This window comes from Hyposmocoma kahamanoa, unplaced genomic scaffold (genome assembly GCF_003589595.1).
Source record: "Hyposmocoma kahamanoa isolate Upper Pololo Valley unplaced genomic scaffold, ASM358959v1 175, whole genome shotgun sequence".
In the NCBI taxonomy this organism is placed as follows: domain Eukaryota; kingdom Metazoa; phylum Arthropoda; class Insecta; order Lepidoptera; family Cosmopterigidae; genus Hyposmocoma; species Hyposmocoma kahamanoa.
Window position 1 is genome coordinate 1,085,819 of NW_020653685.1, and position 14,315 is coordinate 1,100,133.

At 36.8% G+C, this 14,315-nt stretch overlaps 1 protein-coding gene across 5 annotated transcripts in view; it reads left to right on the forward strand.

Moving 5' to 3' along the window:
• Positions 1 to 12,754, forward strand: part of LOC113225793 (ras-related protein Ral-a) — a 31,833-nt gene extending 19,079 nt beyond the window's left edge. For 3 of the 5 annotated variants that reach the window (XM_026458201.1, XM_026458197.1, XM_026458198.1), the window contains exons 3-5: positions 2,382 to 2,542; positions 3,198 to 3,372; positions 12,162 to 12,754. In XM_026458201.1, coding sequence (XP_026313986.1) covers positions 2,382 to 2,542; positions 3,198 to 3,372; positions 12,162 to 12,281 — 456 coding nt within the window. In that variant the 3' untranslated portion in view covers positions 12,282 to 12,754. Of the gene's footprint in view, positions 1 to 2,381; positions 2,543 to 3,197; positions 3,373 to 3,686; positions 4,384 to 12,161 lie in introns of those variants that run through there. The other 2 variants (XM_026458200.1, XM_026458199.1) reach the window with 2 other exon arrangements.
• Positions 12,755 to 14,315: the final 1,561 nt, after the last annotated feature.

Genomic DNA, 14,315 nt, shown 5'->3' on the forward strand with positions numbered 1-14,315 from the left:
GACAATGAATTATACAAAGTGCGCATACTCTGAACCAACGTTGTCCTATCTAGTAGGTCCACGGCTCCAAAAGTACGTCGTAGAAAAGTTTTAATCTTTGTCTAAGTACAAACACCTTGTACGATAAGCGTACGAGGTCATGGGTCGACAATGAGTCAGCAGTTAGTTTATTTACTTTAAATAAAGGTTTTAATGAAGGAAAGCTGCGCGGTTGCTACTCCAATGGTGTGGTTCGTAGGGGAAAAGTTTTAAGGAGTGTTTCAGCGGAAAGTGTAGTCAATAGATGGACTATAGTAAATTCCTAGAAGATTTTATTCTCTCTCGTTAGAGAGAACAATTCCCAGAAATAGATGTTCTAAATGGGAAAAGGAATGTGGTTACTTCACCATATTGAAAAAGTTACACAGTAATTGCGTAGCAGTTGAAAACTTGGAAGAGAGAAGAAATGGAAAGTAGATGAGCATTTCAATGCTTTGCGCGTTGATGTGCACCACATTATAATTTCTGAAAACGACTGAAAAAGTTTTATTTAGTAGACCATTAAATACAGGCAAACTGAATTCTATTATTGTCTCAAGACTCAGAAGGGCGAGTTCAAAAAGTTAGTGATTACAAATTGATAGATCTATTGTCAGTTTGTAGCTAGTAATAAAATAAGATACAGAAAAAAGTTAACAAACATAAGTGAAAAGTTTGATAACTAATAATAACATAAAAGTAACATAATTGTAACGTCCTCTACCCGCCAGAAATAAATATATAAATTACAATCCAGCAGATATACTATCATGAAACAGAACGCAATAAAAGAAAAACTTGCAATATAACTCTCTGAATATGGGAAAGTTAGGATAAAGTAAGTGAGGGCAATACATTAAAAAACAAAATTCATCCGCCCCATCATGAAATCCGAATAGAGACGATACAAGTAGGTTAGCACTACTTATCAAAGTAAAAAATAACACTGACTGGACCTTGACACTACGTTTTCCTTTTTCATTAGTCTTGATTTGTATGAATCTGGCTGTGATATTTCAAAAGAGATAACCGATTGTGCATGCCAACCGACGACGCCCGTTGTTTGTTGTTACTTTTAAAGAGATGTTCATGCCGTGAAATGGTCACGATTCCACGCTTTTATTGCTCTCTATTTGGATAATTATATTCTTAGACAATAGAATTCCTATTATACTGGACTTCTATACTTCCGATTTCTCCATGATATTCTATTTTATGTTGTCCCGTTGTCTATCATTAAAAAAATAATGAGTTAATAGAACTGGTTGTTGTTTGCACTCTCAATTAGATTATTTTTAACCGTGAAATTTGGTGATATTTTGTAAAAGTTGCAGTTAACACCAAATTATCGCATCAATTCATGAGTTAAACGAATCAACAGTCATTTGCTACCGTGTCGAGCAAGTACAAAAGTCCTTTACTGAAACTGGGCTGTAGCAGAAACTCGACCCTTAAGGTAATCAGCGTAAAAAGATAATAGGCTTGGAGTGAAATCCAAGGTCGCAAATTTCTTGAGCAATTCTTCATTATCTACGAGGTCAAAAGCCTTTTCGAAATCAAAAAGTTCCATTTGTCTCATCAGCACGTAATCGAGAAAACAAATGTAGTTAGTCACTGTGCAACGTGTGTCACTGGAACCAAATTGCGTTTCGTCTGATTATTAATTTGTTTTATGAGACAGCAGCTTGTTGTTTTTAAAATGTTTATTACAAAGCTGAGGACTGATTACTTCTGCAGTTCCGCGTCAGTTTTCAGGGTATCTTTCTTTACTTCACCTCTACTCAATCTGTTGACTTTTCATTAAACTTAATTATGTCTATGTTTGTAGTCGCTTTTGTAAAAGAGTCGACTCTTGATGTTGTGTAACTTGGTTGCCGAATCCGATAAGTTGCTGAAGCAGATTTGTTTACGCCTGTTGATTTTGATTTTGGGTCTTAATGCCGTCGCATTAAGTCGCTGGACTATTTCAGTGCTGGGGTCCAGAGTTCTCCAGTTTCAGGGTTAAATATGGTGCAAGTTTCTTTTAACTATAGATACGATCATATTGATTGTAGGATTTTAAAGCTAAAGCTTATCCTACCTTTCCCTCGAAATCGGTTTGACGCATCCTGCTCTGAGAGCACAAGTTCGTATAATTTATTTAATAACATTTATAACGTGTATTGCAGTGCATCTGTACATATAGCACAGCGTTATCTCAATGAAATTTTCACATTCACTAAGAATCTAATCTCTAGAATATGAGTCTTGTTTACTTGTGCATAAACGTTACTGTGTTCTTCTTTTGAATATAAATCGATCGTTTGACACTTTCACTAGACTAGTGAAGACTAGTTGTGTATATAGTATTGATATGGTTGCAGGTGGTGCTGGATGGCGAAGAGGTGCAGATTGATATTCTGGACACGGCGGGTCAGGAGGACTACGCCGCCATCCGCGACAACTACTTCAGGTCCGGAGAAGGCTTCCTTTGCGTCTTCTCCATCACCGAGCCAGAGTCGTTCGACGCCACGCAGGAGTTCAGGTGAGAAAACGTCTAAGGAATGTGGCTCAAGCGAAACATGAGTCGCGTTCTCTAAAATAATCACTTCGAAGCAGCACTTTTCCGCGTCGTGAGCGATATTACTTATTAAGTACAGTTGTTAGATTTAAAAAAAAATAAATTTATTGAATGACAAGATGTTTCACCATGATATTCCATTTTTTTTTTGTGTAATTACTCCAGTTTATTATATATACACTTCCGGACACATTATTCGAGCCACCACGCATTTTCAGTATTAAGAGAGAGAGAGAGAGAGGAGAATGTTTGATTGATCACAAACTATTATGCAATTTGAAACTAGTATACTAAACGTCTTTTCCATGAGTCCTTGTTGGGAATTTGGATTTGCAAAACCGGGGGACAACTTTTTCTTCGATGATAACACTATTTTTGTATTCTTACTCTTTACGCCAAAAATGCGAGGTGGTTCGAATTATGTGTGGGAGTATATTAATACCAATATCAACAAACACTTAGAAAAAAGTCTGCGATTTTAAATAGCGAATTCAGCTTAATCATACGTAGTATTTCCTTTATCAAGCTATTTATTCCCTTCACCTGAAGTTTTGAATTACTATAATATTACATTGTAGTTTATCTTTTAGACATTCGAATTGCCATCACCGCTTTACAGAGAACAAATTCTCCGCGTGAAGAATGATGAAAACATCCCCTTCCTGCTGGTGGGGAACAAGTCCGACCTGGCGGACAAGCGGCGCGTGCCGCTCGAGGCGTGTCGCGAGCGCGCCACGCACTGGCAGGTGCCCTACGTCGAGACTTCCGCGAAGACGCGCGACAACGTCGACAAGGTGGGTTGACCACTTAACACGGACACTTAGATGTTTAGCGCTTTCAACTTAAGTAATGCTGGCTAGGTATTCACCACTGACGTTCAGTAAATAAGTTGGCATTTACTTGATACGACTAACGTAACACGAACTGTTGTTTATAATTTTTTTGTTTGGTTGCTAAGTGATCAAAAGCTTACGAATTGTTTGTTTGTGACCTCCGGTGTCGGGGCTGTCCAATGACCAGATTACCTAACATACGTATATGTTGAGTGCGGTGCGGGCGGGGCGAGCTTGTATGTTGTGTCGTTAAAATCCATGTGGTGTGGGCGCAGGTGTTCTTCGACCTGATGCGCGAGATCCGGTCGCGCAAGTCGGACGACAGCCGCGCCTCCAACGGCGACGTCAAGCGCAAGAAGCGCAGGAGAATCAGGTGTAACATATTGTAGGCGCGCAAAGGCACACGCACGACGGAGACGACGCCGGCCTTCGTACTCATCGCATGACTTGACAATGGCAGTTTTGTGAATGGAAGTGGTCTAAATGTAGCGATGTTTCTTTTTCAAATCAAAAATTCAGTTTGCAAAATGTTCGTTTTGAGTGTAACGAACTTGGCACTAATCTGAAAAGATTTTTTTACTATGATTTTTAAAGTGAAAAGGCTTCTACGACGAAAATTGTCATTTCAACTGTGGAGATAGTACGAGCGGTGTCGCAGTGTTAGTGACAAGAGTGCAGTGTTGCCTCCTACCATCTTCCTGTCGGCGCCTCGACGTGACGTCACTTTCCATACAAACAGTGCACGCGGTCGCTGGACAACCATAACTCAAAGTCCCGCCAATATTAAATGTAATCTACTAAAAACTAACGTACCTCACACACCGAGCACCCGTACATCGCGTGTTATGTAATTTTTGTATGAGAACCGCGCCGGGCTGCGCTTGGTGTGTTAAGTTCGTTAAAGTGACCAGCGTACGGACGAGTAACTGTCAATAATGTCAAGATGGTTTTGACGCTTGACAGCTACAACCATAGAACGCCCTCTAGCGAGTTAAGCTTGTAGATATTGGCCTCCAGACACTTCATATAAATATGTGTACGTACTTTTTACTATGAAGTATCTCGGACCTTCTTGGGATTTCAAGTTGTAAAAGATTAGACGTAAGCAACAAGGCGATTTGTAAAAATGTAATTCGATTCGGCCATTTTGGTGCTGGCGAACTTTTAGAGTGCTGCTCGCAACCACCAAGATCTATCGGTTAAGTTTCGAGGGTATTTTACATCCACTAGTTTGAAGTATTATTTTGTCATCTCATTTAATAGGTACCTCCTGAACATAATAATGTAATGTAAGCAAACGATTGCGAACAGTACTCGATAAGTAGTTGTTTATATTAAGCTTTGTGCTTGCATGTTATTTTCTAAATGTCAACGGGAATTCATAAATACAAATATAGTGTCTGTTCGTTTCATTAACTTTAATATGAAATAGGAAAAAAGGAGTTTCAATTTTGACTCAGTTTTATTTTATTATTAAAACTAACAAGGTTAATAATTCAATGAATAGTCAAAAGTCCACAGACAATAAAAATGGTGAACTAAAAAGTGAATACTACTTTTTAAAATTCATTCGTTCCGGGGCGCGAGCGCGAAGCTGTGTGTAATATAAGGTTTTGTATTTATTCTACTGTAAGTGCTAAGCTATGTGTTGTCGTGAATTTGTGGGGGCACAGACATCACGGAGCCGCCTTGGGAGTGAAAGGAGAATCACCCTAATACTTTACAATTGTAAATGTAACAGCTCACATTTAAGCAATATTTAATTCATATACGTAACTTTATATTTGAATTAAGAGCCGATACTGCCTTACCTCGAATTAAAATTTCTTTTGCTTGTGTCGAGCTTATTTCAGAATTTATTTTTTGCAAACGAAATTAAAGATATTCGAACAAGTGTATGTGCTATTTGGTACGTGTTCTATTTAGTTCAGTTCAGATTTAAAAAATCGTGGGTACATTATTATGTAAAGTACCTATTGAATACACACTGTTACGCAGAATCAACCTATTACAAAAAAAGACCTAATATTATATTCAATAAATACTTACTGCTGTCAAATGTTAATTAACAAATGTCAATCGTAGCGAGATCTCTTACAGATTAGAAGTTTATACCGCGCGTAGACAATTTTCAAGGCGTCTCTGTTAACTAGACATGATGGCTGTGCTCCCCGCGTGAGTGTTCGCACATTATGTCGTAAGGTGGTAATACGATTTGTATAATCCTTAGGATAACAATATGCTTCAAAAGACTAAACAATAGCGTTTATCTTCTATATAAATTTCTATTGCGGCTGTTTCTAAAAGTTAACTTTTCTAAGTACACTTGGGGCGTGGCTGTTAAATGATTAAGTTCAAACAATACCATTGACTTGCATGCAGAATAAAACTTAAAACGGACAATTTATTTAAAGAAAAGTCGGAGTTCTTCGATTGTGTCTGCTGAGGTGTATCGTGTGAGATCACCACAGATTTGGTAAAACCATAAATAAATGACCCACAACGGGCCAACAAAAAATGAACTTGCCCGTTTTATGTACTTACTTGATGCAGGCGCGAGGCCTTGTCAATGTCCCGTCAGACCCACCGACTTATTGCATGCATTAAAAATTAAATATGCAATTAAAGACATTTAATAAAGATTAAAATATTTGAAGACTTTTTATGAAACTATTTAAACACTAGGAAAGGTATTAATGTTATCATTACCAGTTGACTTATTAGTAAAGTCGTGTGGTCGGAAGCTGTCTTAAAAGCGACTCGATTAATTGTGCCTTTCAATCAGTCCATGAGCCTGGCGTGTGTTTGCCATGGACCCCGTGGCCCCGTGGCCATGCACAATTTTTGTCCTTCCTTAATTTGCTTTTGGTAACAGTTTGTGCGTGTCTTCGTCGTTTAGACATACTTTGTTTTTAAAGCTTATGTCTTAATTAACAGAAGGTACCTGTGTATCATGGTCGGTGAGCCTTGTTTGTTTCTGAGTAACGATTATATACACGTACAGCACTATTATCTGAAGTCAAAACTTGAGATTGCCCGAAACAAAATATTATGTATTGTGAAAGTAAAAAATGTAATTTTTCGTTGTTCGACGTTGTCGTGTGTGGTCGTACCGTTTGTGTTACTGGCTATTTGTTTTATCTTGAAAATATGAAGTTTTACTTCGTTTAAACTGCGTTTGTTCGACTCCTCCTTTACTATCCTGGGGCAGAGTCCATATGAGCCGGCCGCCATATTGAGAATTGTGTTGCTGTTTCGTTTTCGCTTGTGTATTGATTGAGCTGTGACGTCGATTGTGATCTTTTGGTGTGCTACAGAAGAAAGATAATTAAACAATTGTATAACGCTTGCTTTGATAATTGCTTGCCCGAGGTGAGTTTCGAACCCGGGATGTCTGCGTGGCCGCGTTGTTGTCGACCGCTAGGGCAATGCAGGCGCACGGCGTGTATATGAGCGTTAATTTAACGACACATTAGTAACGGTATACTTAATTATCATCAGCATATATTGGTACCTTACATAAATTTATTTGTTTTTTTTTATGCGCTCTGGAAGCATGACAACGAGAAGGTCCTCTCCCAATCGATACTCTTCAAACCCAGACTTAAGTGCTATGAATGCGGCAATATGTAGCGTTTCTATAAGAAAAAGGAAACAGCCGGACAATTAAATTCTATACGAAATTAAAAGCATGCAGGAGAACTTTACACAGGTTCTGCAAGACTTTCGGCGGGATCTGGATATTAAGTTTGAAAATATATCAGACAGTATTCAAATAATAACAAATGACCTAGAAACCTACCAGTCACTAATAAAAAAAGATATCCATGATCTTCGCTGTGAAAATAGTGCCATGAAGGAACAGGTCAATAATCTCACTAACGAAATATCAAGTTTGCATCAATCGACGTGGTTTATCTCAAATCAACAAGATGAACTTTGAAAGTGCGTTAGTAATATCTCAGTATATACTAAGTCTACGGAAGAATATGAACAAACAATTAAAATTCTCACGTCAAAGATAGACGGTATGGAGCAGCAGGCCAGACCGTGCAATATCGACATTTCTAATTTACCAGAAAAGCGCGATGAAAATTTGTTGGTAATTGTTGACAATTTGCACTAAGAGGATGTGCCATCAATCGTCGAGATGTTGTGGCCATCATTTGGGACTGTCGGGTGCCCCACATATCATTTATCTCTCCCTCCAAATATATTAAAACTGCCTCCGTGGCCGAACGGTTACCATGCCGGACTGCCACGCAGAGGGCAGAAGAAAAAAGGCCGGGAGAAATATTTGTATAGCCTACATTTATTTATCTCGTGAGTTTGGGTGTCATTTGTGGTTGTCTATGTGTGTGTCTATGGCACCCGCGACACAGGGTTTCCCTAGTGCGGGGCTATGTTGAGTGTGTGCGTTATTATATCAACCAGTACCTAACTCTGCGAAATAAACTTTTTCAATCAGGCCAATTTTAAAAACATTTGAGTTAAGCATTCCATTCTGGTGCGCGCATCTGACAACTCCCCGTCATCCCTATGCGTACAGAACAAGATATTAAGAAGAATAATAATAAGGGGCCAACTAATAGTACCAATTAACATAGTACAGGCGTGGCTTAATGCCAGTGGTTCATTTTCTTTTTGTATTGTTATAAAAAAATGACATTATAACAGTTAATATTGTGCACAGGGTTCAATACGCACTTTCTAATGTATTTTTTATGTTTTTCTTATAAATCATGCTGAAGAAGCATTCCAATATTTTTACTCGTTCATTGATTTTATTTGTTTCTTCTGGGCACGGTGTTCTACAATTCAATCACATAATACTCCCCTATTTACATTCTTTATAGTATCGACTACAAAATGACATATAATTTGAGTGTATACTTATCGAGTTCTTAGGTTTTCGCGATTGTTACACATAGGAAATGAAACTATTTTTCCGGATTTAAATCGCGTATATTTGTTTCTTCAAACAAACGGACGTTTCGAGCCATTTACAGATCCCATGGTCACGGTTGACTGAGTGTATACTATCGAAACTACAGAGGGATACGAACTAAACTACAAAGACGATTATATTATAATTATAACAGAAGCCCGGCTGATTCCTAAAATTACTCCAGAGGTACACATTGCCTTTCGCTGCGTCAGAGACCGTAACACTACATCTAAGAAAGATGGTGGAATATGCACGCTCAATTTGGGACCCTCACTATAAAAAATACTCGAACAAATTTAAAAAAAGCAAGGTCGGTAAATTACAAAATATTTAGAAGAGGTACACCATACGAGAAATTACTGTCTAAGCTTAGAATGCTAACACTTCATAATAGACGAATACTTCTTCAGGCTGTAACATTCCATAGATTTTGTCACAATTTGATTGATTGTCCAGATGTTGCGCAAAATATTAAATACAATGTATCCATGAGAGTTCATCGACGACATCCGCGCTCCTACGGCGCGTTGCCGAACAAATGCTGGCAGGCGAGCTCCTCTACGTCGTATTCTTTCTCAGTATAATGATTTGTTTAGAGTTATTGACATGTTTTATTTACCTGCTTCTAAACTTAAAAAGCTATTATTGAAGCCTGCTGCAGCTGAGCTAATTTCTTTTTTGTTTACTTTTTGCTTGTTTTAGTTTTGCCTTATCCATCGCACACGACAATTTTCATTTAAATTTTAACAGTAGTATGTGGATAACGTTGTTGATTGTACATGTACTTATGTCACTTAACCTCACAACAAACATAATCATACCATGTACAATTGTTTGTTATTCCTTAAAAAGAAATAAATTTCATTTATTTCTTATTGTTCGGTTCCGGTCTTTCTGTAAAACAATTTAGGTTATGAATTAATCGTGTTGTCATGATTTTTTAACAATAACAATTTAACAAACGAGGCTTGTTCGGAATCCTTTTATTCAGTGTTGGACATTGCATAATAGTACTGCATGTATGTTTTCGAAATACTGACTGTTTCAAACGTGGTACCCCTTAAATGTATAATTATAATAATATAATATTTTGATAATTGGGCATGCTTACATAACAATAAATCACAAAAAATATTTGTGCAGATGTAATTATCTTAGTTTAAAATAAAGTAAAGCGGATTAAAATTCACGGAGCGTACGATATTAATCGTTAGAATTTGCTAGTTGCTATCGCGTACGCGAATATACCCGTACCTATTGTTCTCAACGAATAGTTGATATTGATATTAATAAAAAAATTAAATGCTACGCAACAATGCCATTAAAAGTAATTTATTTTCGAATCCAATATTGCCACGAATTGTAAAATAATTAAGCAATATAAAAATATTTAAATAAAATATTTAAAAAAATGTCAATAGAGGCCAGAATATCTCCTGATGGTCTCTGTTACTGCCAAGCAATGTAACTGTTAGTGTATCATATTGTATTACGGTGAAGCCTGGTATCGTTGCTTTTTGGTCAATACTTACAGAAATGTAAGACGGATATTGAAAAAAAAAAGTTTTTTTAAATGTTTCGACAAGACGTCATGGGATATTGATGCATTCAACGTAGAATTACATTTTTTGTGATGTTTGTACAGAATGCTCATAATCTTAATACTGTCTCCAAAATTAGCCAGGCGTTCGATTCGATTCGTCTTTAGATTCTCCACTACTACAGCGCTGTTGATTAACCAGGAAAGTTGTACAAGAGTTAAGGAAATAGTCGCAATTAACAGATGAATATAAACCTCAATAAGGATTTCTTTCTTCTAATTCGAGTGCGGAGCTTTCATCAGAAGCGAACGTGCAATGTAATAATATAAAATTTCAGTTGTATTTAAAAATTCAGTTCGTTTTTTTGAATTTTTCTATTGTAGTAGTGTAGAATTTTTGGGACTATTTTATATATATAGAACCGAAGACTTCCTGTAGTTTAGGTTTGTTTTGTCAATGAATGTAACGTGTCAGACACTCACCGCAACAAATAGAAAACAAACAGAAATATACTGATTTGCAAAAAAAAAACAACATTGTCTTATTCATTATTCACAATATGTCACGAACATTTTTAGATAATTAATAGATTCAGGCGTTACTTCTAGGAAGTCCATGTTAATAAAAATGGAAGTAAATTAATTTGCTACTCCGCGAACCCAGTGAAGGTTGAATCGTGCAAAATAGCTGCGCTTGTGTTGAATATTTTTTCATGCAGTTAATTATCCCACCCTCACTCCGCATAAAATTAATAAAATAAATAACACAAGCGCAACTACAGTCACAAACCATCACCAAGATATACCCGACACGTGTTTCGCCTCTCCACGAGGCACCCTCAGGGGGTGTTGACTGCTCGACACTTCGGCCGAGCATTAACTGCATGAAAAAATGTTCAACACAAGCGCAGCTATTCTGCACGTTTAACCTTCACTGGGTTCCCGGAGTAGCAAATTAATTTACTTTCGTTTTTAAATGTAAATAATGTTTTCAATGTTCTTTGGAATAATTTTATCATAAAAGTTATCTAAACTTGTTTGTTCTCATTGGTATGGCCACCAGCTGATGTGTAAGTAATACTCGTAGGACCTTTTTATCACACCCTGCTTATCACAAGAACTAAGAAATAAGATCATCAACAAGTTTTGTTTTTCAAGTTACGTTTTATCGTGTGAACACTGGATAATGGGTAAATGTGTGTGTGAACTTTGATGTTTCTGTGTGAAGGGGTTGGGAGGGGTATAAGAAGAGATTTAATACTTAAATTATATTCAGTTTATTTTTGTCAATTCGATATCGGAACTTGAAAGATTACCAATCTTCACCTAACTTACCGTACGAGTATATTGTTTTAACGCATTCACTGCTGGTATTATGTAATATGGTATGGCATGGCATAGCATGGTGTATGGTATGGTATGGTAGTATGTAAGCAGTAATGTCAGCATTGCTGCCTTCCAGTTTTGAAGGGTAAGGGTGCTGGTGAAATTGCAGTCACTTGTCAACTTATGTCTCAGGGTGACAGGCGCAGTGGTAACCTTTGCAACTTAAAGCTCTGAGTGGCACTGTAACTGTTAGGCAGGCGTGTAGCTTACCATCAGGCGCACGACTTGTTCGTCCCGTCACTTGATATTATAAAAAAATAAAAAATATTTTTGGAACCAGGAGTTTTGCCGAGCGCCTAAAACGCACAAATGAGTTTGAACGATTACTGCACAGTACCTTAAACGCAAATATGATTTCATAGTAATTTGACATTGATTTGTTCTCTAATCCAATCAATTACCCTAACAAGAGGAATTCCAGATTGTTTATTTACTTATTTGTATTTAAAAAACTAGGACAAACCTGTAATATAAGTATCTAATCTGGTTAACAAAAGAAAGAAACTAAATAACTCTGACGTGGAAAAACGAACATAAAATCCACAAATTGACCAAAATCGGTCTGCGAGTTTTCACGAGTATAGTTTTTTTTGGTATAAGAAATTACCAACCTTTTAATGGGTTCTGGGTTTAAGTCTTGGGTCTTGATTATATATTTTTAGTTATACAAATCCGTGCACAATCAAAGGGATGCAAATTGTAACATAGCCGTACTACACGAACTAATATGCATTGATGGCACTTTGCATTCGCCAGCAGTGAATGTGTTAAATCAACAAGTATTTTCGGAATTTATGTTTACGAGATAGTGTTGTATGTCAATATACAAAAACGAAGTTGATATATGCCAAATTAATAATGTCATCGATTTGCCAGGCGTTCCTCACGTTGATCAAAGAAATGTCCCGGCTGAAGAAAGGGCTGGCGCGAGAGGAATCCGACCGAGCGAGCTCCACCAAATCGTCGTGTCTCGCGCCGTGTTGTTCTATAGTGTAGATCAATTTGTCAGAGGTATTACAATAGTTTTGACTGGACTGCACGTCGTTCATCGCTAATGTGCACGCAATTGCCTGCTAAATCGTCTACGTGGCAAGCTTGTACGACACTGAAATGCAGTGATGTTAATTTTGAGTAAAATGTTACAAAGCTTTTCTGAAAAAGTCTTGCCTATGAAACTTTATATAATAACCCCCCAGACAAAACAGTGCAGTCAAAAAATAAGCTATAGTCCGTCTTTTTTGAAGATGGACAAAAATGACGGTTCATTGTGCAAAAATGTTGGCCGCTTGCAAGCAGCTAGTTATTGCAGTCGATAAATATTCTATCGACTATCGACACTGAATATTGGTTACGCTTATGCAATAAATAGCCTAACTTGGTTTAATTCAATCGTCATCGCCCCTTTATTCCTCCAATGTACAGGAATAAAAAATTGGTTTCGATACTAGTAGGTCAACTGTCCAAATAAGAATGAAGAAGGCAAACAGTACCGGCACGCTATGATTGCCGTTTTGACAGATTACAATAATGAGTTCAAATTCATTATCGAAAAAAGTACAGTCAAATGCGAGTCGCATCTATGTTTTTAGATTTATAACTAGTATTGCAAGGGGCAGCTGATTAAAAAGTTTTAATAAAACGAAAAGAAAAATGTTTACTTAATATATCGTCAATTCGAAACTTTGTGTTGCATTGAGCTTTGACGCGAGTTTGCCGGAGGTAGAAGTTGTGCTGGCCAGCGGTCCCATAGTGACGATCGTAATAGATTTAATTTTTTTTAAATTCGAATTTCGAAAAACAAATGCGGAGTTGTGTCGTAAAATTATACATTCCATAAATTTTACTGCACGTCACTATAGACAATAATGTACGGCGGAAATGAGTTCCTTCAATGTAGTTATGAATTAATACGAAACTTGACGAACGGACAAGCGTCAAAACGGCCATCATAGCGTGCCGGTACTTTAGTAATCATCAGAACGACGTAACATTCACAATCCAGACATTTTTGGTAACAGTTTATACCTTCTTTCACAATCTATCGATTAAAACTGTCGACAACAACTACACGACTAAGTATATAAAATTTTATGAAAACTGTCAGACCATAGCTACTCGTCGCAGCCAAGTTAATAAGACCAAACACGATAGGTCTACTGTAAGGAGTTTGGTAGTCTGCCGACTGTTCTGCTCGCAGCATCAGATCAAAGTTGCTATATTATTGTTACTATGTTATTACATTTCCACAGTGTACCAAATTTCAGGTTGATCGCACATGTGGAAGTAAATTTGGACGTAGTTAAAAAGGATCCAATGCACATCCAGTCAGTTTCGAGATATGGCAGTTTGAAGTTTAAAAGTATTTCTCACTCTTGTTTTAGTTTCAAAACTTATAATGTCATTTAACTCCAGAGATATTTATTTATATGTTGGATTGTTTTTTTTCTGATCTGAGGTTAAACTTTACGAACCGTTTGGTACATGTAACTAATTTTTTGATAATTTTGTGGATTTGTTCCTTTTTGCTTAACTGCGTCCAATTGATATTAATTTTATAACTTGCATATCTACAATATAAATAAGAAAGGAGCGGATGTTTAAACAGTCGAAAGCGTGTTTCATCAAACATTGCTAAGAACTATCGCTATTAAATTAGAAAAAAGCGCTTTTGAGTCCAGCCGTTTGGGAGCGACGTCGCCACAACAGACACACAGACAACGGCGTCAAAGTAACATGGCCCTTTTTTGTATCGAGGGTTAAAAATGTAAATAAGCGAAATGCGCTGACTCAGGATGTATAGGATAACTAATTTGTAAATATATTAATTTTAAATAAAAATGTATACAATGTAAAAGTCAATAAAATTTATTTGATCCTTATGTTATCATAGGTTACAATATAAAAAATATACATTACAAAACATACATTATTATCAGTCTATAAAATGGTTCCTTACACATAATTACAACAGTTCTTATTTATTTTAAATAAAAAATAAATTTATTTTAAACGTTTACATATCGAAATGGT